The following is a 25,338-nucleotide window of genomic DNA, read 5'->3' as shown; positions in this document are numbered from 1 at the left end:
TACTCCTCCTTGTTTTGGTTACAAATATATTCTTTTAATTACAACTAGTATTTTCTATTCTCTGTGGATAATGAATTATTTAAAAGAGAAAAGCTTTGTCTGTGGCTTGATTTGTCCAGTTTGATTAGCTACTTAAATGTTTTGCTCTGCTTGCTTGTAGCTGTTGAGTTGCTTCAGTTCCCATTAATACAAAACCCTCATTATAAATGTAATTTCAGAAGTAACTGAAGGTTTGATCTAATTGGAATTTATAATGCGCTACTGAGGAAAACAGCGTCGCTGTATTTGTTTGCTGTAGCTGTAAAGCTTTGGAAGGGATAGGATTTAGAGAAAAGCACTTATGCAAAACTATCAACTCATTCATTGTGCAAATGAAAAACATTAACAGCCAAGAAAGCATACTGGAGGTTTAAGTGTTGAGACAAAACAAAATTCATTTTATTACTTTTTTTTTTCCCTACAAAAATTACTTCCTGAGTTCTATTGTTAACAGTTCTGCAATAATGGTAGAAAACAGTTCTGCACATAAAGTATATAGAAATATTTATCTGAGTATCGTTAAAAGGAGATTAATTAGTTGAGAGTTGGTACTTACAAATGTTTATTTCATTAAAGAGTATGTTAAAATCCAGGAATCAAAACTATGAGTATGAGGAGAAGGCTCAGAGGAACCTCATTAAAATTAAAAAGTAAACTAGGATCAAGGTTGTGATGTGCAGAGTTCTGCTGATATGCTAAGCTCTAGGTGACTTTAACATAGTTTTAAAAGTTAACTTTGGATAACTTCAGAACTGTTTCATGTTGCTTATGAAATAACGGGATTTTAATCTAAATCTTGGCTGTAGGTACATCCTTCTGAAGTGTCTCAGAGCAGCTTCAGTCTTTACTAGGAGGCTACTCCTCAGCCCCATTAGTCTTCAGCTTCTTTTAATTCCTATGGTTTCATTCATTAGAAAGGATTTTGGAGAACATTTGCTAGTGTCTGAATATTGTACACTGCCATGTGAATATTGTTCTTAGAAAAGGTGAGTGTGACCTTGCTGGGTAACATCATTAGTGTTTTTGGCTCAGAAAGTTAAATCAGATACTAGAAGAAATCAGAAAAGCTTGATGAAATAGATGTTTACTTTTGGATTATTTTAGTTTTAGTTTTAAAACTATAAACCTCTTTAAATGTCTTCGAGTGGAATGCATGAGTCACTGCAGTTGGAAACTAAGTTTCTTGGGTGAGAATTTTAAACGGTTAAGCACGAATTAGCTTGCAGACAAGGTTTGGGGAGTTTTTGGCTCGATAAGGTAGGTAAAACTACATTAGAAGGATATTTGCAAAATTAAAAGTAGGTAAGTAAGGAATAGGATGAAAGTGACTGGCTAAATAGATTCAGTTCAGTTATGTGGAGAAATAGCTTAACGTTAACAATTTATGTGATTTATATTTATATAATTTATACAATTACAATTTATATTGCAAATGATAAAAATAGTGTATCTAAGCCACATGTTCTGCCGTGAGAATCATGTAATTTTTAGCTAACCTTGTTTTCAGGAGTCTACGCTGTACAGTCAGCTAGTGTACAGTAGGATTGTAAAGCATACGCATTGTAGTTGGAAGAATTAATTTAAAATAATATTTAATAAATATATGTAAATTTAACTACATTTGTAGCCTGTTAGTAAAACAGTTACAGTTGTAACAGTATGTTGTATAAATATTTGTAATATAAATACGTAGTATAAATTAAGGAAGTTTGAGCTTTATTGTCCTGGCTTTCCCCTTCTGGGCTGATGATTTTCTGTAGATCACAAGTAGCCTCTTTGCCAAAATAAATATTCTCAGATTTTTGTAAAAAATTTATGTTTGAAGGTATCCATGTGAAGTTTTTGGAACTAAGATGTATTTAAAGTTCTTTCAATGATCAGTTGAAATTTGAATTATCATTACATTTACTGTTCTGAAAAAAAGAATCCTTTGAAGACAAACTGACAAACTTGGTCAAATGATTAAGGCATTGGTATCATAAAAGAATGAACCATCTTCTTACCTATGTCATATTTAGTCCAGGATACTAGGGACCATTATTTGACTGTAAAATAGAGTTCATGTAATTGCTTCTGTGATTTCTCTTGTAACTGGCATGAGGTCCCTTGCGGACTAAGTGCACAGAAGCAACATGTTTGCCTTGAACCAAGGTAGCTTGTACAATGTAACTTACATTAAGGGGACTATCTGTTTTGAATGCTCAGTTCAGAGGAGAACAAATAAAACTTAAAGGAGCTTCTGATCAAAACTCTTTCTTGTTATCAATGTTGCCCAGAAATGACAATCAGAGAGTGCAGTGATTTATAATATTCCTGAAAAAAATTTGATACTTTTTCACCTATGATTAATGTTTTTATTTGACTTCATTTGAGATACGGAGAAATTGAGGGTGGAATGGGTAGATGTTCACATTTTGAGCTTTTAAAAAACTTTCTAAATCTAGAAATCTATAAATTACATTAGCTTAGAGATGACTTCTATACTTAGATATTAGGAACATTATTGTCATACTGAAGCACTAAAATTCTATATTTATTCTGGGGCAGTGTGTAGTAAGTTCAATCAAAAGTCAGATTATTTCGTTAATGATAAAAGAGGTTGTGAAATACCAGATCTATAACCTGAAGATTTCTTGAGTGAAAAGCAGCCTGGGCCAAATAAATTTGGATGTTCATAAACCCCAAAGCAGATGAAAAGGTATAATGGCTTTACAATTAATATACATAATTGCCTTTTGGACAGATATTTAAGAATTATTTCTTACTTCCTTCAGTATCTATTCTAGTTCATATTTGTTTGATTGACCAAGAGTCGTTATCTACTTCAACTAAGATCTGAAATAACAGCATTCCTGTTGATTTGTGAAGTCATAGTTTATGAATGAAAAGGTTCCACCTTATTTCACAGTACTGTAGCTGTGATAGAAGTGAAATAGAGCTGTTGCTGGATCACATTCTTTCTGTTATTCATAGACTCCAGAGAAGAAACAGTCAGAACCTTCCAGAGGAAGAAAAAGAAAAGCAGATACTCAGAGTGAAAGCAGCCAAGGTAAACTGTAAATGAATTATATGGTTATTATATACATTTGATTAAATGATAATGCACAAATTTTTGATGTTTGCCAGGCTTAAAAATTCTGTAGTATTGCTTGTAAGACAGATCTTGGGTTTGGGATGACAAACATAAATCTTTTCACCCTACCTCAAATTTATCCATCAGTCAAAGGGATGTGCAGTTAAACCTGGGCTGTGTTGGTACTTGACCATAAGAGTTGTGCATTGCTCTCTGCATAACTTGCAGCAGCGTTGGCATTCTGTGTACTGTTTAAAAACTAGCAGTACTTTTGCGTTTTGTATTTCTTTTCAGTAGGTAAGGGGAAAAGTGGATTACTGGTTATGATATCTGAGTGCTTGTTTTTTACATGTATATTTAAAAATAATTGAATTTCATACTTTCTTACTGTGGATACAGCGTAGTGCTCTAGAGCTGTGGGAGGCTCGGGGTGAGACAGACTTTCAATTGAATGTTTACAAAGCTTGTTTTGTTTTTGTTTTTGTTTTTTTGTTTCTCTCTTTAATGTGACTTTTTGAGGGAGGAAATAGAAATTTCAAGGCAAAAATTCATCAAAAGGGAAGAGAAACTAGTTTTATTGACATCTCCTTTAGATTCTTTTTGTTTCTAAGCTAAGAAATGCCACTTCAGATGCTGTCAGTAGGCTCCATATCCAGAGGTCTTTGTGATACAACATACTACTACTTGAAGCTTTATATGGTTTCACTAGAATGGCTTTCTTTGTCTTACTCAAGAGACCTGGTTTGTTCAGAGAGCTTCAGTGAAGTTTCCTATTTTCGTTGGTCTGGTAGCTTGTCCTTCCTACTACAAGACAGAGTTGCAGTTAGAGAAAATAAAGATTAGTTAAGATAAAGATTAGTTAAGATAAAGATAGTTAAGAACTTTTTGGCATACACAACATGATTATAATGTCTAATAATTAATGTTTTACTGTCAGTAGCAGTAAACTGAATAGTCTGCGCTGCAATATTTTGTAGGAACAAGTGTAGAAAACAGGAGTGTAGTGGAGTTGTATAGTTGAAGCACATCAAATACTGCTATTGGAAAATGAGGAGCAAGGGATCCAGCTGTTGTATACAACATACCTAGGATTTTGTCTACCATAGCAAAATCATCCAGAAAGGTTGGACTGAATATTTTTAGGACATGGAGCTAATTAATTAGAAAGTGGGATCAAGACCGTGTGAATCTACTTCTAATTGACTGCCAAAATAAGTTGATGTTGTCAGTCCATCTGTGCAGAGTCCTCTTCAATATCTTTATAGATGACCTCGATGAGGGCATCGAGTGCACCCTCAGTAAATTCGCAGATGACACCAAATTGGCTGGAAGTGTGGATCTGCCTGGGGGTAGCGACGCCCTACAGAGGGATCTGGACAGGCTGGAGAGCTGGGCTGGAGCCAATGGGATGAGTTTCAACAAGGCCAAATGCCGGGTCCTGCACTTCGGCCACAACAACCCCAGGCGACACTACAGGCTTGGGGCGGTGTGGCTGGAGGACTGCATAGAGGAAATGGACCTGGGGGTATTGATTGATGCTCGGCTGAACATGAGCCGACAGTGTGCCCAGGTGGCCAAGAAGGCCAATGGCATCCTGGCTTGCATCAAAAACAGTGTTGCAAGCAGGAGCAGAGAGGTGATTGTTCCCCTATATTCAGCACTCGTCAGGCCGCACCTCGAGTACTGTGTCCAGTTTTGGGCCCCTCACTGCAAGAAAGATATTGAGGCCCTGGAACGTGTTCAAAGGAGGGCAACGAAGCTGGTGAGGGGTCTGGAACACAGGCCATATGAGGAGAGGCTGAAGGAGCTGGGAATGTTCAGCCTGGAGAAGAGGAGGCTCAGGGGAGACCTTATTGCTCTCTATAACTTCCTGAAGGGAGGTTGTAGTGAGCTGGGGGTCGGCCTCTTCTCTCGTGTCATTAGTGATAGGACCAGGGGGAATGGTTTCAAGCTACGCCAGGGGAAATTCAGGCTGGACATGAGGAAGTATTACTTTTCAGAAAGGGTGGTCAGGCACTGGAATGGACTGCCCAGGGAGGTGGTGGAATCACCGACCCTGGGGGTGTTCAAGGAAAGACTGGATGTTGCGTTGAGGGACATGGTTTAGTAGGAGCTATTGGGAGTAGGTGAACGGTTGGACTGGGTGATCTTTTAGGTCTTTTCCAACCTTAGTGATTCTATGATTCTATGATTCTATAACATGACGTGGAATAGAATTTCTATTTAAAAGAAAAGCCTTTCTAATTTACCTGGATGAAAACTGATTTAATTTGATAAAGTGAGATGTGGGAATCAAGCACAAAAAAGACAAATCTAACAGAATCACATGGTATGTAAAGACCTGTCTAGAGGGCAGTAGTAGTGATGTACACAAATAGGGTAAGTACTGGAGGAATTATCTGTGTGCTATTCTAGGTCTTTCAGTTATCTGAATATTTCTTTTAAAAGTCTTTGACACACAGAGGACTGCCATATATCTCTTTTTCTTCATGAGAGTGTTGGTGACAGAGTACTATGCAGCAATCCCAGTATAGAGACATGCTTGACTACAAAGAGTTCTTGAGAGTTGAAGCAATAGGAAAGCTTGAAAGGCTTTGCTGAAAATGGCAGAAAGATTAGTGGGAATAATCTCCTAACTTATTACAAAAATTTATTCCTGTGAAGAGGTTTTGAAGTTTAGAGCAGTGGTCCACGTCGTCTTAAAGCTGAATAGAATATTTATGTTATTTGATAAGGCATTGGTGAAATTTTTGGAATGCTGCATATGGATTGTCAAAGAAAGGTGAATTCAAGTTGGTGCTCTTGTCTTGTTACTGGTTAAAATAAAAGAAATTCTGTTATCTTGTTCTACTGTTTATCTCTGTAGTGGAGGCTGTGACTTCAAATCTGATTATTACGCTGGGAGGAATGGAAGTACTCATCATCTTCCACACCCACAGTGTTAACTGGCATTTAGAGAAGTCCTTGGGCTGAACATCTGGGCAGAATAACTCACTTGGAGCATATAATATTAATGGGTTAATTTGGTATTTCAGATGTGGGTGAATTTGGAGATAACGCTTGTAAAAGGGAGACGCTGCTAGAGGTTTCATCTACAGGATGAAGGATGTGCTTCCTGTTATCTAGAAGAGGTCTTTCTTACTGCTAAGCATGAACTAAATCTGATTGAGAAGTATGGGTTGATTTCTGATTTCTGAATGGAAGGAACATGCAGATTTTGTTGTTGTAACCAATCTCTTAATTATCTAACGGTGGGGGGTCATGTATTATCACATCAAAGAAAACCAACTAACAAGTGTTAAGATTTTGCAATAATTATTGTACAGGTAAAAATGTAACACATCTATAAGTAATCTATTTAATCTATTATAATGTATTTATTTCAGGAAAGAGTATCGGGGGACGTGGCCACAAGATTAGTGACTATTTTGAGGTAAGGGTTTTGTCTTTAAAATTTTTTTTTTTTTTTTTTTTTTTTTTTTTTTTTTTTTAACAAGCAATTCTAGGTGTACTTGTGAACTCCTTAATTGTCAAATTCTGCAGTGACAACATAGCCTTGCTTTGTTTTTAGTAGGCTACCCTTCTTACAGTTGTGTATGAAAATACTAATTAGAATAAAGTACAGCCTTTCTTCATATGATATACTTTTTTAAAATTTTCAATGTAAGTTTAGGTGCTAAACCTTGAAGAAGAGATTCAGTTTCTTGGTGCAGCCTGACCTAAAAGACAGAAAACAGTTTCTTCTGCACTTTTCTTCAGGTGACACAGGGCTTCAGTAATCCAAATAATACAATCTAGATTATGTCTTCATTGTACAGATGAGCTGTGTCATTCAGTGTTTGTATGATATATTTTAATTAAAGAGGTTGAATAATTTGAGGGTCATATCTTCTCTTCAGTACCAAGGTGGCAACGGCTCTAGTCCAGTTCGAGGTGTACCTCCTGCAATCCGATCTCCTCAGAATTCACATTCCGCCCCTTCTTCTGTAAGTTTGCGAACTTCATGGCTGCTGGAGTTTCCTTCTCTAAAAGTAGCATGGCTTAAAAATATCTTTATGCAGATATTTTTCTACTTTTTCAAAGGAAGGAACGATAGGAAGGAATTCATTTTTGAACAGCATGGGGGAAAAAAAGGATCAAGTTGAATGTTTAAAACTAAAATTTTCTACAAGTAAATTCTTAACACTGTTGCGTTGGGTTTTTTTATAAAACGATTTTTGAGCACAAAGCAATGTGAAATGACCTATACATGTTAAAATGTTCTTTTGGTGTTTATTCGAAACCTTTGCACAAAATAAGTGGGTATTTTATTACTTTCAGGGAAGGTGCACCCCTTATGCAGGACTTGAAAGCTAAGCTTTTGATAAATCTTAAGTTTTTAAAAAATAATTTGCCTGTTATTAAATGTTTTTCTTAGTCACAAATTCATTTTTTTCCCCTCGTGCTCATTTTTGCATTAGGTATACACATGTGATTCTTAATGGCCACACAGATTCTGCCAGTTGCAGAAATGATTTATTTTTTGTGATGGTGGACATTAATTTCACTCCGTGTTCTTTCAGACATATTGCTAACTATACGGAGGATAATAAAGATTGTGGAAGTCGGCTTGAATATACTGTCTCATAGAATTGTTAAGATTGGAAAAGACCTCTAAGTCCAACCATCCTGAAGTCCAGTCATCAACATATCACCCCCATGCCCGCTATAACATCACAATGTCCACCAAACCCATCATCCTTTGGATGAAGCCCAGTCTGGAGAAGCTTAGCCCCATTTTTTGGGACTCTTCTGTCCCAAGTTCACCCAGCTGAGCCCCCTTCATTTACTGTTTGGGTTTTTATTAGGAGAAAATCAAGCCTTTCACAAGTCAGCACTAAAGCTAAGCGTTTTCTGGCCCTCACATAAGGGCTTGAATGAAATTTATGGACTGCAATGCCTAACACACAAATCAGTGTTTCTGGGAAGTTTCAGTAACACAATTTGTGTTCTGATCAGCACTAGCTTCCCCTTTCAAGTTATCCCATGGGAAATAAACTCTCCAAAAATAACTCACATTATTTTTTGAGTTGCAAAATCTTAGAATCAGAAAAATAAGTCTTTATAAGACAGGCATTGCCTTGTGTCAGTCTTGTATTGTCTTAATTCTTTCCATCTGTTTCCCAGGAGTGACAGTCCTAGTTTTCTTAGAGTATATATTGCATCCTTTCTGGAATACAAGTTATGTATGACAGCATAGCGATAATTCTCAATGCAGTGTACCATATAGTACCTTGTGTATTTAGGACACTGTATTTCTATGTTCTGTATCATTGTCCTGGCAAGAGTTGTAAACAAGGTTATGTTCATAATTGAATATTACAGTTACATCTAAAATTCTTTGTTTTCATGCATTCCAGGTTCGACAGAATAGTCCTTCTCCTACTTCATTAGCTTTTGGGGACCACCCTACCACGCAACCAAAGCAGTTATCTTTTAAAATTACTCAGGTAAGCGCTTTTCAGCATATAAATTCAAACTGTAGGAAAAACTGGTAGATGTGTTATATCTTGGGTTTCCAACTATTAAACTCTTAAAGGATTTCAGAAGCTTTGCTTTTTAGTCTTCAAAAGAACTTTTGTTTTTAAGTTCAGCAGCTCATAATTGCAGTCTCTTGAATTAGTTTTGTGTTTTGCACTCTGCTTCCAATTTTGTGCTTTGTGAGCAGTTAGACAATGTGCTTGGTATGCTTCTGCAAAAGATTTTAACTGTTGTGTGAACTTAGAAGGAGAGACTTCCAGATAATACTTGAGATGGCAGCTGCTGTTGTCATATAACTGCTTAAACAAAACAGAAAAAAAAGTGAGATGATAGTCAAAATGCAGTATAGTTCCTGTCATGGCATTAAAAGCCAATAGCACGTTTCATCATCTCTGCCATTTCTAATGCAATTTGTTCTTCTTTTCACGAGTTACTTACAACAAGATTACCTTGGCTGTTGACAGATACACAGGATTTAAAGTAGTTGTGTATGTCACCGAGAAAGTAATGCCTCCTATTTATTTCCATGGAAATTACAACAGATACGAAGAGAAAAATAACACTACATAGTAGAGTGAATTCTCAGCTACCAAACACTATTTGTCAACATGGTCAGCACCGTTAGCTCTGCATTTTTGTCAGCTATGAGCAACAGCTTGTATGTCACGCTCATAAAAATTTGCATGGTAGTCTAGAACATGGCTTGTCTTTCCCATCGCTGTCAGAACTGATGAAATGTACCAGCCACTGCTTCACTGTGCTCGCATCTACTGTTGGTCTCCATAAATGTTCCGGAAGTGTCAGTGAATGTTAACAGATGTGATTTTTTTGCTGCACGATGAAATTCAATGGTACATTTTTATTTTATACTCAGTTCCATGTCTTATGCCATTTTGCCAAAGTGTCCTTCTGCTACAGTCTGTCACATGGCAACAAAATGTAAAAGACTACTGTTGAGAAGGTTCAACCTCTACTGTACCACCATGTGTCTCTGATGTCATGGACCAGTATACTAAAACAGGAGCATTACTTTTGGAGCAGCCCTCGGTGTTGCCATCTATGTTCTTGCCTTGCTTTATATTCTTACTTGTGAACTTGTCCATGAGTGATGAAGTCTTCTCATGTTGTTAGTGATTTGTTCCAGCTGTTCCTAGCTCTTCCTAATGAAGGGAAAGAGCAGTTTTGAATATGAAACTTCCGTGTCACTACCAAAATACATGGAAGTAATATGTGTTGCTGGTACAAGTTGATTTCCCTTTGTAACAAACATGACAAAAATAATGCTGTAATTATTAAAGAAAAGTATTAAATACTTTAAAATGTTCTTTTCAGACTGATCTCACAATGCTGAAATTAGCTGCACTAGAAAGTAATAAAAATCAAGACTTGGAAAAGAAAGAAGGTCGTATAGATGACTTACTCAGGGTAAGTGTAAGATCTGCGGTAAAACTATTGAGAGAAAAAGGCAATGGATCCTCAGCAAATATTTTAAATGCTTGAATAATCAATGTTTTTCAATGTTACCCTGGAATTACATAAATAAAAAGTTGAAAAGTGTTCTTTTTATTTTTTCCTGAAAATCTGCGAAGCCTGTAAAATAAAAGCTTAAGGCTTTTTTCTTCTTCATATTACAACTTGTTAATAACTAAATATGTATTTCTATACTTATTGGGTTTCCAAAATGCTGATGTTGTTTTTCAAACACTTGGTTAATTCCTTATGTTCTTAATATAATTTCACACAATGGATTTTTGTTTTGTTTTAATTGTGAATAACAGTCGTCAGTGGGACAGCTGCAGTTTCAGAATGAAGGTGGTTGTAGCAAACTGTCACGGGCGATAACTACTTTTAATAAGAACCTACCCTATGCTATACTGTTGTTTTTTTTTAATACTTATTTTCAGATAAAGGAGTCTTAGTGCTTATATCCCTGAGTGTAGGATTGCAAAGGTGATATTTTGGAATGTGAAATAAACTGCATACTAAAGAAACAAAAAGCATTCCACTCACAACTCAGAGGCTGTTATATGTGTTTGTATGTGTGCAAGTATATATCCATGATACCATACATATAAAATTCTGCTTGCAGGCTTTGTGGGTACCTGGTTCAGCTCATGTCCAACAGTATGAGGTAGAAAGCTAACCTTAAAAACAAAAAATCAATTAAACAGAATAATGTGTTTTTCTAAGTTGATAAAGATAACTGCAACATAGGAAACTTGGTATACTTTCTACTCAGATAATTTAAATTTTTCACACTAAAAGTCCATAATGTAAGAGTTTCATTTTATATGAAAAGCATTAGAATTTTGCATTATTTGGCAATCGAACACGAAGGATCCAGAGCTAAATTAACATCAGTTTAGCTCTGGAAGACTGGAAAAAAAATCAGTACAGTATCTTTATACACAGAAAATATACGAGCTGAATGCTGTCTAATACAGAATGCAATTTGGTGTAAAGGAAGTGATGTTCTTGAATGCATTTTATTTCAAGTATATTCCTGTTTTTAAAACAGAAAAACATCTTTTACACATCTATTCTAATCTGTAGGAATGATATAAACATTTTCTTACTATATGTGTGTATTTATGTATGTTCCCTGCGTCAGCTGTGTGAAAGATGCATGTGTTGAAGGTAGATGCCTTTATTTTCACTGGCATCTGATTTAAAAAGAAAAAAAAGTGTTTCAGTATTTCTTCTAATATTTCTTGTATCTATTAGGCTAACTGTGATCTTAGAAGACAAATAGATGAACAACAAAAGCTACTTGAAAAATATAAGGAAAGATTAAACAAATGTATTTCAATGAGCAAGAAGCTTCTAATTGAAAAGGTAAGCTTACTTTTAAAATGTTTGTAATAAAAACTCTGGAGGGCTGTAGAACTCTATTATAGTTCCTTCATTTTAGGTTTTACTTCATGATTAGTCTCTACTGAAACTTTGTATTAATGATCTCTATCTGGAAGTAAATATTCTCTTATAATCCTGCTCATATTACTGCAAGTTAAAATCTATTGGACTTACGTCTATGTGCAGTCCAGTCCCACCTAGAGGTTCCTGAATCTGATGACTTTGGTTCAAGTAGTAACAGTATCCAAGCTGACTGGAGCTGATCACTCCTAGTGCATCTAAGATTTGTTTATTATAATAGATGTGTACAAACAGAATTTGCATAATATACTTCCAGTGCTGATAGTTTATCGATTCTGCTGTATTTACAAATGTTCTTTTAATTATGAACATAAATGAACTTTATAGGGAAACTGAGTCAAACTCATCAGCAGCACTGATTCTGACAAGCGCAGATATTTGTGTTCTGCAGAAGTTAGAATAAAAGGAGTAAGGAAATAAAAGGGTTTTTTTGGGTTTTTTTATTTTAGTTCTAACACTTTAGTATTACTAAATATGAATATATTTTGTTTTCTTAGAGCACACAAGAAAAGCTGGCAAGCAGAGAGAAGAGCATGCAAGACAGATTACGCCTGGGGCATTTTACAACAGTTCGTCATGGTGCTTCATTTACTGAACAGTGGACAGATGGCTTTGCATTTCAGAATCTTGTAAAGTTAGTCAATGCAGCGTTCTTAAATTCTCACTTAGTTCCCTCTAGTGGATTTTTTTTTATTTCCGTGATTCTAAGTTTGGAGCAGCTTTTCATACATTATATGTTGCTTTGCCTTTTGAATACTGAGAGTACAGCACAAGCTTCCCTTAATCAGCTGAGGGAACACTGAGGCTGGATGTCCTTGGAAAATGATTCGGTTTTATTTGATTTTAGCCATCCTTACAGACATATGTGAATATACTAAATGAGTAGCTTTTGATTATTCAGCTCAGCTTGTAGGAAGAGCTGTGAAATCATATCAGTGATGTTTTCAAGCAGCTAACCAAGTGTCAGTGTTGATCATTGGGAAAGATGAGTTCTGTGACTCTCTCACTGGTCATGTCGCGTAGGTGCTCTCTGCACATCCGTGTTTGTAGCAGCTTTTTCAGGCATCCAGCTCCTTGTTGCCATGAAAGGTGAGAGACAAATCTGGCACACTCAGATAGTGTAACCCAAAGGGATGAGAGAAAGTGGCCAGCTGGAAAAGAGCTGCTGCTTCAACAGGTATTTCAGCACTCTGTAGAAGTGGGGCCAACAATGAGCAGTTTGGGAGACAGTCGGGGATGGTGGTAATTGTGGAGTGCATCTTTAAGATGTACTTTGTTAATGAGACTGAGGCAGTCTGTGGCTTTATATATGTAATTTACCAAGACATTGGTTTTTGAAGGGGATTGTGTTGTCTTAACATTTTGTGTGATTGCCTAGATGTTAAGATTGTCTAAAAAAAATCTATGTATGTGGTTTGTAATTGTTCGCCCCACAATCAAACCAATGATTTACTTAAGAAAGGTCAGATCAAGTTCAGCATTTGGCCTATGAAAATCAGATATTCCTTTATTGCTTTTGTTACATTTCTTTTGATGGTATAAAACAACATATCCATCAGCTGAGATATGTATTATTTTTTTCAGTACAGAAATAATGTGAGTCCTTTGGAAAAGGGGGGAAAAAAAGAAAAAGAAAACACAAAAGGAAATTCCAAAACTTTGAAGAATCATATTGTTATTGTTCCAAAAGTTTGAAGAATCGTATTGTTATTTTTCATAAATGTTCTTGTATGTACAGTATATTTGTTTAAGAAAATATAAACTTAATGCTTCACTCGCTTAAAACATAGTTATTTTAAAATGCAAAAGAATGAAACTTTAATAACACTTTTTTGGGGGGTTTACAGGCAGCAAGAATGGGTGAATCAACAAAGGGAAGACATTGAAAGGCAAAGAAAGCTCCTGGCCAAGCGAAAGCCACCAACTACAAATAATTCTCAGGCACCATCTGCCAATTCTGAACCCAAGCAGAGGAAAAATAAAGCTGTGAATGGGGCAGAAAACGATCCCTTTGTTAGACCCAATTTGCCACAGCTGTAAGTTTAACATTTCAATCAGTCTTTTACATAAATTCTCTGATATTGTCTATGTGAGTTCCATTCAAATAACAGCATAAAAAGACATTCAGTATATTCAGTAGCTGTGTTCTCACTGAGGACTTGCTGATGTTAAGGAAATTTTCACCACTGCCTATGAGATACTGTACAGTTGCCCAGGTTATTTTTGGTAGAGTCACCAGAGAAAGGTCTGTACTGTGTTTATGCAGTGTTCCTTCTGTTTCATAATGTAGAGGAGTTCTTATTCTGATTTCTTGTTCTTGAAATGTTATTGATTTCTGTTGAACTGTTACTCATCCTCTTTGGCTTGGGAACCTCTTCTTTAGTTATTATTATTTTTTTTTAACAGTTGTTATCTGGCAAGAAGAGTGTTAGTATTTGGTGACATGTATTTAAAAAAAAAGAAATGGAAAAATTCTTTTTCCGAATGCAGGTCTCAAGAGCAACTGTTAGCAGTTACTGATCCCATTTCACATGTTGACACTGGAAATTTTTCATAGTTTACACATAAAATTAAGGGCTATCAAAGAATTCTCAGTTTTTCAAGTGGCAGTATTTTCTTATGGACAGAAATCCAGGGCACAGACAAATATATTCTTGTCATTTAATTGAGCATTTTAAGAAGTTTCTGCTTGCATATGGTAGTTACTGCCCTTGTTGTTGGGAGGCTGTAGCTGATGGTCTGTCTGTTCCTCATTTAAATGAAAAGTAAGTAGGTTTAGAAAGACTAGCAAGTTGATCCTTTTTCTTTGCAGAAGGAGGCTGAGTTTGTTGCACATTGTCACATGTCACCTCTCACTTGTGTAGGTCGTTTATACCCTGGGGGGAGGGAACTTCTAAATTCCTTCAGTTACGTCTACAAAATGATTTGTTTGGGGCATCAGTTCAAAGAGCAGTGTGTATGTTTTACATAGCATGTCATTCTTAAAGACTGCATTGTGAAATTGTTTGGCTGTGACACAAGTACCATGAAAATATACTAGCAAAGCTGACAGTGTAAGCATGTCTTGATTAGTGTTACTCGTGTCCTTTGGCAGAGCTCAAGAATGATCACTCAAATTGATTCTTTGCAACACTTAGTGCCTCCGCTGCTTCTCTGAGAGCATAATTAATACTTCTGAATAGCAGTAGCTTACTGTCACTTTAAAAATACCTTTTTGTTTCAATGTAATAAATGTTAGTAACATTTAAGGAAAGAAAAAATCTGAAAAGTTACAGAACTTTTAATTCGCCAGCATGTTACATTTGCAAATGTATAACCACCTTTTATAATGGCCACTTTTAATGGCAATGTCTATATTCCGTAGTAAAAGAAGACAAAGCCTTTTTTTCAGTTGACACTAAGAATTAATACAATAGGCATCCAAGCAATATTTTCAGAGCATTTGAGTCCATATAACTCTAGCCAATTCTTAGCCTCTAATCAGTAATCAAGAAAAGAGGTATCTTTCTTTTAGATGTTTACCATGTCAGTGAGAGATTAGTATTTCTATAGTTGGTGGGCCAGTGTTAATGCTCCAGACTGTACTTGGGATATATTTCCTGCTATAGAAGCTACCATTAAGTTTCCACATTAACAGCAAAAGTTCATATAGTATTATTAACTTTTCAGGAGTTGAACATTTTTAAAATTTCAGATATGCAAAGGAATTTTATTTTAGAATCCTTCCATGAATAATGGCTTTATTTTTCTGTATGTCATTTAACAGTCCATTGCATTGTATTAATTGTGAAATAGAAATAAACATAAATAATGAAATTGTGGCAGTAGGAAGTTTGTATTTCTGGTTTATTTTCTTTATTCAGGGAATTCTGTGCTGCTTTTTCTGCTTCTCGTTATATAGATAATATTTAAATGATTACATGATTATATAGATTGAATGATTAAATGATTATTTAGATACATTTTTAAATGGATTTTGATAACCCAGCAAGTACTGCTTGCTGTTTATTGGTATACCTAACTGGTGCATTTGATCCTGTTTTCCTTCATGTTAAATTTTCTTAATTGTGTTGTTATTTTAGCAGGTGATTAAAATGTACAGTCTGGGGAAAAAAAATACAGAAGGTAGGGTCTAGTTCATAATAAGACCAAGGCAAATTACTAAACAAAGAATCAGTTTTTCATTGAATTCAGCTTAACCAATGTGTTAAATGGCACAAGAAAATGCCTGCTGTAACAGAAATGCCCAGAGAACAGTCAGAATTGCCCTTCTGTGTCTAATAAACTGTTACCAAGTTGAAACTACTTTTGCTTAATTTGATCACATTATCATCTTCATGTAAGATTTCTTGTTTTTATGACAAACTTATTAATGTTATTTCAAACCTCTGAGGTTTCTAGTATGTCCTGAGATTACAGAAGCATTAGGCTGTGTCATGCTCTTATGCCTTTACTTGAAGGGCATTAAAAATGTTTACATTAAGGATTTGTTACGATGTTACACAGCAGTGCTGTGTGTTGACTCCTCTTTGCTTCTGAGATCAGAACCTTGCTGAAACAATTACTAATTGTGCTCTCCCATTTTTGTGTAAATTTGTCATCTGCGTGTGATCTCCTCCTATTACATTGTGCTTATCACCGTTCCTGTGTTATGTCAGAAGTAATGATCTTAATTAGTACAGTCAAATGGAAGATGTTCTATTTATATTAGGCCAGGGAAAATGCAGAGCTGCTGAGATTAATGAACTATAACAGTAATAAATCAGCACAACATACATGCAAGTGATTAGGCAAATCTTTTTTAAGCAAACCAACAACTTGCTACTGCATATTAGCAACAAGTGTCCCTACGTTGCTAACATTATTTGCTTTAGAAGTTATCTCTAGTTCAGCTATTGACAAGAGAAAATGATCTATAGCTTTGTGTAACAAGCAGTGTTATTGAAGCTATTTTTGAAAACAGTGGTTAACTGTTTTGAAATCAATTTAAGGTGTTGTCCGAGGCATTCTTTAGTAAGAGCATTGCTGTGTTTTAGCAGGACATGTTCTCCGATATCAATTTAAAAGCAAAGTCTTGGCACTGGAGTTACCAATAGAGAAGTGGCTATCTGACATTGCTCAATGAGTGAAAGGTGATTTTGGGTGTTTAGGCTCATCCTGCATCTTGTTTTTTAAATGCTGTCCTGATTTTCCAGCATGCATTCAGGTTTTGTTTTTTTTTTTTTGTCCCCAACCAAAAATAAAAGTAGTTTTAGTTTTGAGAGATCCCTCTTTACTGAATGAAATAAAGTAGTATATTGAAATATCTTTGAAGAAGGAACATTATTTAAAATACAGTTAACTTTCATAGCCCTGGGAAAATGTGTTTCCATTTCCAAATTCCAGATTCTTGATGACTTTAGAGAGCTTTGAAAGTGCTTAGGTTTTTTTAAACATACTATTATTTCTGGAGGCAAAACTTGATGTAATTTGGGTGGTATAGTCCTTCCCATCCACCTTCAGGTGTATTGGTTGTATTTAACACTCAATGATTTCTCTGCTTGCCCAGTTACTCCATGAGAGTCTGCATGCATTCTCATCCCTGTACATAATTTGAAATAGGAGAGCATAAAGAGCTGGCAGAGTTTGTTAATGTAGCTGAACAAATGCATCGTTTAGAGAGAGCATTCTGTTCTGCATGGAACAAACAAAAATATTTTCAGAAACTTTTTCAGATTGAAGTGCCAACAATGTGTCTTGGGCTTTACAGAATGAGTGACAACAGCTCTTTTCCTGAGGCTGTCTCTTTTTGAGGCAGACATGGAAACAATGGAAGAAATGGGACATGGTGAAAAGACTTCAGGGAAATCTTGAATTGGTCAGCTTTGCTGCCCATCTTTGTAGAAATTCTAGGAACTTGAAAAAGTTTGAAAACCCCCCCCCCTCCAAAAAAAGCACTTCACAAATTGTACCCAAGTGCTTCTATTGGATGTGCAAATTGCTGTTTTGGGCATAGCAGCATTCTGTATGTATGTACCCATGATGATTTTTCATCTGGGAAACAGTGGGAAAAGAGATTGTTGTTCATGTGCTGGGTTTAATTGTCATGACAACAAAGGAGTGTGTGGCCATTTGGACTTTTTTTTGTCTTGCCAGTGGCCACTAGTAGGTATGTTTTTATCACAGATGAAGGTTTTGTTCTAACCTGTGAGGAAGAAGTGCAGAGGTTGGTAAGGTTACCTATGCATACTGTGTCAAAGCCTTAGAAATTCAGCTATGAACATTGTTAAACTATTGGAAGGCTCTTTTTTTTTTTCTTTTTTTTTTTTCCCCCTCCCAATAAAATAAATGCTTACATTGTGATACCTAGCTTTTCAGGCTTGGAAGGCTGACTGCTTTCTTATAGTGACAAATAAATACGGCATACCAAGGCTTTAAATGTTGCAGATGTGCAAATACGCATGTGTAGAATATATGGAGTACTTTTTTGGAATTTCAGGAATTTATTGCATGCGTATGATGTTAATTTGGCTGCAGACTGTTAAAACACAGCATTTATCGCATGGTAGTTTTGAGTGGAAGAGGTCATGGTCAGGACCCAAATGTTACCAGATTCATTCACACTGCCTACCCCCAGCTGGTCTCTTCCTCCAGCACTCCTGTCAAGCAGAAGCTCAACTTTCCAACTGCAGTGCCCTTCCTGGATGGTGGCAACCTGTCACCAACCACTGTCCCTCCCATGTGTGCTCATTGGTCTTTCCTCCTCCACATCTGATGAGACCTGCCTTGGTCTTGGGTGACCTGAGGAGCAGCCTCTTCTGCAGAAGGTAGTGGTGTCTTGTAGGTCACCTGTTGTCAGGTGTGATGACCTCAGGAAGTAGGTGGTGGAAGCACTCTAGGCTTAGATGTTTTGGGCCTTTGCAATGGGGCAGTGGCGTGTAGCTAGAAAACAGGCAGTATGCATATTGTCCTTCTTTTGCTATTTGTTATATACTGTTTCAAGAGCATTAATATAAAGTGTATTAATAGATTAAAAAAAAAAACAACAAACCAGCACTTCACCTCTGTGCTTTTTAAATGAGTATATATGTTTCTGAATGTAAGAGGGAAAAAAAAAGTCGTTTTTCAAAACTAAGCTAACAAAATCCAAAGCAACTATCTCTGCTTACAGTTCAGAATTTTACATGCTTTCTTCTGAAACATAGTGGTCAGTAACAACAGATTTAAATCGTTGTTAATCGTGCTGTGTCTCTAATAGAATTAGATTTGTAAGGAAATAGAAAAATGAAAATAGTGATTTATTGGGTTGTAATGTAGACATATGGAAAGAGTGACTTCAAATCTTAATGTTTTCAATACGACCTTGAACTTGTGCTTTGCACTGAAGAGAGCTATTTAAGTACTTCTTGGAAGGCAATACTTATTAGAACCATCTAAGCACTTTGTAACTGCGTAGATAGCTGAGATTTAATTAAAATTTAAAAAGACCATGTATGGTCCTACTATTTATCGTCTTAATATCATGAATCTTTGGTTTTAGGGCTTCTAGTGTTCAAAGAAATTTCTGGCATATCTTATGTTACAGATTTTATATTTTCAGCGTGTTTTACTTGTGATTCAGCTTTTCTAATCCACCTAAAATACTTCTGTTTGAAAATTTCACATAATCTGCATTTCTGGAAATAGATACACAGACCTGCTATTTATACTGGAGACAAGAACCTGGAAGGAAATAATACTTAACCTTATTCACCTTGGTTTCCTTTGCTTTTTTTTTTTTTTTTTTTTTTTTTTTTTGAGAGCCTAATCCATATTAGAGCGGTTAGCTGTTCAAGGAATACTGAGAAAAGCATCAGAGATGCTGCTGTGAGTTGTCGAACTTGGTGTTGTCTTTGATGGATCTTTGATTAGAGCAGGAATTAGAGCACTGTTTCAGGTTTCTTGCTGTCATTTGGGAAATGCAATGCCAGTGTTCTTAGCCTATTGAGATATCCCATTTCACATTTGCTTTAATGCCTCTCCTTCCTTCCCGGAGGAGATTCTGTCAGGAAAAAAAATGTAAAAGTTTAGTGCCAAAATGTGTCTCTAAGGGAACCTTCTCTTTCTTGAAGAGAGAGGTGAATTTCCTCGCTTTTTGCCTTCAGAATGCTTGTGGATTTCTGATGGCTGCTATTCATTACAGTAGGAAAAAAAATGTGGGGTAAGTTTGTGTAATGCTGCTTTAAAAAAAAAAAAAAAAAAAAAAAAGAGAAATTGCTTCCTTCTAAAATTGATAGGGACATAACATAGTCACGAGTGTTGTTCGTTTGCTTCTTTTTCACTTGAATTGGAGTGTTTTCTGTATATTGTATTGCTTGCCTTCTCAGGACTATTGATGATTGAACTCAGTAAATTATGGACTTCTTAAAAATATGTCATGCTCTTAGCTTTGGATAATGCAAATAACAAATCTAAGTAAGACAGTAAAATGTGTATGCCATCCAGCATTAGTTTTTTCATCACTTAGTGTGTTTTTAGCATTTCTTGTGGAGGCCGTTATCTTTTTTTTCCCCTGTTACATACATTTGCTCCTCTGGAAAGCATGTTTTTACCCTGATATTACAGAAGTGAAAATTCGAAGGGTTCAAAAAGACAGCTTTGATATTGTGATTTTAAATAATTAACAAAACATGTGTGTTGTAGCATTTAAATAGGAGTACTAAATAAGATTTTTTTTTTTTTAACAGTTTGACTCTAGCAGAGTATCATGAACAGGAAGAAATTTTCAAACTTCGATTAGGACATCTCAAGAAGGTATGTGTATGCTCTGTAGTTCTAACACTGTTGGATTGTGCCCCTAACAGTCACAACTAATATTGTCAGAATAAGGAGAGGGTTTACTTACTATAGACATTGAGAGTAGAAGGGAGCAGTAAAGAATCATTGTAACAGTGATGTAACCACAACTACCAGTCTTGCTTTAGAGCTGAGAACATGGATTCAAATTTGATGTGACTTCTTACATTGGTATTGGACCTTTAAAAAGGTCCGGTATGGGACATTGAATGAACACTATGTTTGGGTAATCTGCCGTATCCACTTTAGTTGTATACTATTTATAGCAAGAGAGGAAAGAGTATTTCCTAGCTCTCTCGTCTCTTAAATTATGTGTGCATTATTCCTGTTTTTGACTTTTGGAAAAATCTAGCAGTGCTTTTTTCTTGAAGCCAGCTAGGCCCTGTGAGAACACTGGTGCTGTTTTTGGAGAGTATGCCTAGAGAACACTTGAACCTACAGTAGAAAATTTGAATAGAAACTTGCTGGCTCTGTGAGGTAGACTCTGTCCACTTCATTTGCACTTCGTTGCAGTAGAAATAGCAACAGCTTCATTTAAAATTGTGTTACGAAATTCTGTAGATTGCATTATCTATTTTTTTTTTATATCTATTGGAAATTGTAAGTGATATCTGGAGAAAGCTGTTAGAAACTTGTTTAATACCCAGATTTGGTTTAGACCTTGAGTATCATTGCTAAGGTTCTCTGTGCAAGAACAAACTTGACTAAATGTCACAGGGAAAAAAATACTATTTCTTGGCAAATCATGTTTGAATAAATATGAAAGTAATAATAAGCATACATTCTTGCATTTTAATTCCCGTATATGATGAAGATTTTGTTGGTAACTAAGAAAAATAATTTTGCTACTTTTTACGTTACTGTATTTCTTTTGTAGTGCATCACTGCTGATTACATTTATTATTCTTTCCTTCTGCATATGCTGTTTTGCTGTCTGTTCCTTTTCGCTGTCCAGATGCTTTCCTGGAGCTCTTTTTTTTTCTTTAAATGCCCTGTACGTTCTGCCACCACCAGTTCTCTTCTTCCTTCTGCTCCCCAGGATATTCTTTTCCAACTAGCTGCTTTAGTCCTGGAGAGAGGCTCTTGTTTTCTCACTTCCTTTTATACAGCAGTGACCTGAGGGAGCTAAGCTGGTTCACTCTTGCTTAAAGGTATTCACAATCTGAGTGTCCTAAATAACAGCTGGAAGCAATGCAACCAGCCAGTTCTCTTCGGACTAACACTGACCTATGAACCATATTTTGAGAACAACTGAATTGCATAATATATGAATAAAAAAGTCCAAAAGAGGTATAACTGATGTGTTGGTTTTTTTTGTCAGCCTTTAGGAAGAGCACAAACATGTATAAGTGTGTGGCCTTTTTGAGGAAGATAGAAGGATTGGAATTCTTCTTAGAGGACCTGTGGGTTATGAGGAACTGCATATAATTTCGGAGTATTTAATGGAGATCTACAAGTATTAATCTAAATATGAAAAAGTTCCAAATTCTGTAAACAGGAAAAAAAAAATGCAAAAGAACCTCTTAACCACTTAAAAACAAATTATGTATCATTTGATTTTATGATAGTTTGCTCTTGGTTCCTAAACTTATTTGACAGGTTTCTAGATTATATAAATACGGGTGTTGTTTCAGAATGGTGTTTTATGATGTACAGTGTTCAGAAACGCTGACTTTAAAGCATTTTTTTCTCCCCCATGATGATATCAACCTCCACTCCTTGTACCATGACTTGCTGCCTTTAGATTGTGCAGTTACAGTACAAATTGGATCAGAAAACTGATCTTTTATCAAAAAACAAATACACACATGTTGGCAAGGCTTGCTTTTTTTTTTTTTTTCCAAGAAAAGGTTGATCAGTTTTCAAGTCTGGTGCACCATGTAGCTGTACAAACAGTTTGTGCCAAAATAACAAGAAGATGTGGGGCACTGGTGGGGAGGAAAAAAATCCACACACACAAAAAAAACAAACACAAAAGATCACGTATCAGATGCCAGGCTTTCTTTCTTCTTTTCAGCTAGAGTACTTTTGTAATTATTAGATTTCGTCTATGGACTAATTTTGGCTCCCATTCTTTCAAAGTTTCAAGTTTTAGAGGTGCTTACTCTGAAATAGATGCAGCTCTTTTGACAGTCTTTCAATGAGCGTACCACATGGATAGATGTGCGGTGTCCATAAATTAGGTTTTGTGCATTCTTTCCCTTTGTTTGTTGAGATTCTGAACAGATAACTACTTTAATGTTTTCTTATATGCAGCATAGAGATGACATAGTTCTAAGTGACAAGATTAGTTAGAGAATATCCTCATAGCTAACATAGTATTTTTTGAAATCGCATTTGAGGTTTTAGATAATACGTATTCTATGTTTATAAGTTTAGTAAGATAAAAATGGATAAATCTTTTGAAATTAGCTTTGTTTTGGTGTTCTGTATCAGCACTTTAAGAGCACTTTTGCTGTAACAATTTATTCTGTTATGTTTTTTGTTTACCCTCCAACCTCTAAATATTTCAGACATGTTTTACTAATCTGCCAGTTTGTACAAAATCTGTAACTGTGCATATCCATTTTTTTCTTCATCATACATCGATTTTAGCCTGCTTCCCAGATAATTTCTCTCCTTGGCTGAGGTACAAAACCCAGCTGCCTCTCATTTTGAATAGCATCCCTACAGAGCAGAACAGCACTGTGAACATCCCATTCCCTGGGGATTCATGAACAGGAAGTTCCTTGAAAATATTTTTTGCCTTATCTCTCTGAGATTTTCAGGCTTTAGAAGAAAAGCAGTGCTTTCTTCTAGATCAGTATGGTTTTGTAATGTAATGTTCCTCCATCACCACTAGTATTGACGCAGGGGCAAAAATATCCTTTTCAAGTGAGGAGTAAATGAGCTTTTATACTTAATTCTTTTCATTTCCAGGAGGAAGCTGAAATACAAGCAGAACTTGAACGTTTGGAAAGAGTTAGGAATCTTCACATCAGAGAGCTGAAAAGAATTAATAATGAAGATAATTCACAGTAAGATTTACTGTCTTGATTTTTGCATGTCTACTTTAAAAATACGGCTCTAAAATCAAATTGTTTAGTAGGATATAAGCAGGTTCATGATTTTTTCTTCAGTCCATTGTTTGTTTGCGTGCATTTTAAAAAACAGCATATGTAAGCTTTACCAAACAAGAAGTAATTTTTTTAAAGCTTAATAGTTCACGGAATATGCAGGAAATAATACACATACACAGATTGTACTGCAGGAATGCTAAAATTTGCAATATCGCCTCACTAGGAAAAAAAATATCTTGGAACCAGGAAGAAATCTTGGAACCATAAGCTGACAGTAATGCAAGAAAATGGTGGGGAGGTTTGGTGCTTGAAGAACTATTTGGTAAAACAGTTAAGTCAGTTAGTTTTATTACACCATAATTTACATTACAGGTGCCTGATAGGAGAAAGACAAACATAGAATCTTCTGTGTTATGTTAAATTTAGCTATACTTCAGCTCACGTGGCAGTATATCCTAATGTTAAATTGGCATTTAAGGTTTACTTTAACTTCGTAGATTCCAACTAATAAAGTTAGTGTGTTTTCCATGGTGAGGAATACAAGCTCTAACACATAGTGTTTCATCAATGCTTTAAGGTGGCAATGTTGCTTCCAATAAGTTTGTTCTGCCTATCTGCTGTTTCCTTATACCCTTGCCCTTTTTCTTTTCTCTTGCCAGCAATGGCATTTCTCTAGTGAACAGCAGCTGAAAGTTGATCCAAGTTAAATTTCCAGCTCCCATGGTTTCTTTCTCTGGATTAATTTTAACTCCAGCTCAGTCTTCTGGTCTAATTTTTCCTAAAACTAGCCCTAAACCCTTAAAGTTTGCCATGGGGTATAGTTAGCAACTGGCCTTAGATTCATGAGTATAAGCATCTCATCACTGTTCCGAAGATAGGTTGAGTATTCACTACCCTCCCCCAGTCTCCTCTCCTTGATAGGCAGACAAATGTAAGAAGTAACATCTTACACAGCAAACATTAATTTGATGCATCTCTGAGCTTAGATGTTTTGATGTAACTTCAGAATACTGATTAATTTAATTTTTTTTTTTTTTTTTTAGACTATTTCACATTTCAGAAATCACGAACAAACTTTCTAATTTTCTTGTTATTGCCAATTGTAGTAGTATTTTATCTTTGGTTCTAAAGTGATACAGTAGCACCGTATGAGGTCACCTATCACTCTTGAGTGACAAAACTTGCGAATTTTTGTATTGCGTGTGTCATTTACTGTCTGTTTGCCTAAATATTTATCCAAGTTTTCCTTCTCTGAAGAGCTTTTCTAGAAACCTATTTTTCAGAAAGTGTAAACTGAAATCCAATTTCTTGTTGGAAGGACAATCAGTTCACCATCTTGGTTTAACAGGAGTTTGGCAGCTGATAAGAAGTGTATTTCCATCTATTCCATCCATTTCCAAAGCCTGAAAGGGCTACAGTAGCTATCATGTTTCACTGAATCCGTTATGCTCTTTTCCTTCACTGTCACTAACATAAGCAGTCAGACTCTGGCTACTGGTTTGATTGAAGGATGTGTTTTATCTTCTGCGTATGTCAGGAGAGAGTGTGGTGTTTATCCTGCAACATCATTTTGCATTTGGGAAGAGTTTTTCCTTCTTGCTTTTCATGAGAGTGTGAGCAGATACGTAGTCATTTGACATGCTTTCCACATGTTACTATTTGTTATTTTATAACTTCTTAGTCTTATATATAAGTCATTTTGTTGGAAGATGAATATGTACAACAGGTCTGGTCAAGTTTTGTGTGAAATTGGAAGTGTATCTTCCTCATCAGCTCCAGAAATCAGAAGCTGACTTCTTGCAAACTGGGATCATTGAGCAGAGCACTGCTGTATGTCATTTCTTAACCTTTTATGCAAAGGAAGGGTTTGGGATTTTGGCAGGATACCTCTGGAGGATG

At 35.8% G+C, this 25,338-nt stretch overlaps 1 protein-coding gene across 1 annotated transcript in view; it reads left to right on the top strand.

Moving 5' to 3' along the window:
* Positions 1-25,338, top strand: part of TLK1 (tousled like kinase 1) — a gene marked incomplete at both ends in the record, with an annotated part of 66,925 nt that overhangs the window by 32,813 nt on the left and 8,774 nt on the right. The window contains 10 exons of the mRNA XM_079538990.1: positions 3,013-3,088; positions 6,499-6,545; positions 7,012-7,098; positions 8,512-8,601; positions 9,965-10,057; positions 11,357-11,467; positions 12,064-12,200; positions 13,414-13,602; positions 20,272-20,338; positions 23,300-23,397. Coding sequence (XP_079395116.1) covers positions 3,013-3,088; positions 6,499-6,545; positions 7,012-7,098; positions 8,512-8,601; positions 9,965-10,057; positions 11,357-11,467; positions 12,064-12,200; positions 13,414-13,602; positions 20,272-20,338; positions 23,300-23,397 — 995 coding nt within the window. The remainder of the gene's footprint in view (positions 1-3,012; positions 3,089-6,498; positions 6,546-7,011; positions 7,099-8,511; positions 8,602-9,964; positions 10,058-11,356; positions 11,468-12,063; positions 12,201-13,413; positions 13,603-20,271; positions 20,339-23,299; positions 23,398-25,338) is intronic.

The sequence above is a fragment of the Tetrao urogallus genome (assembly GCF_951394365.1).
Source record: "Tetrao urogallus genome assembly, chromosome: 8".
NCBI lineage: Eukaryota > Metazoa > Chordata > Aves > Galliformes > Phasianidae > Tetrao > Tetrao urogallus.
Note: the sequence above shows the minus strand (reverse complement) of the source record. Positions and strands in the feature narration are given on the sequence as shown.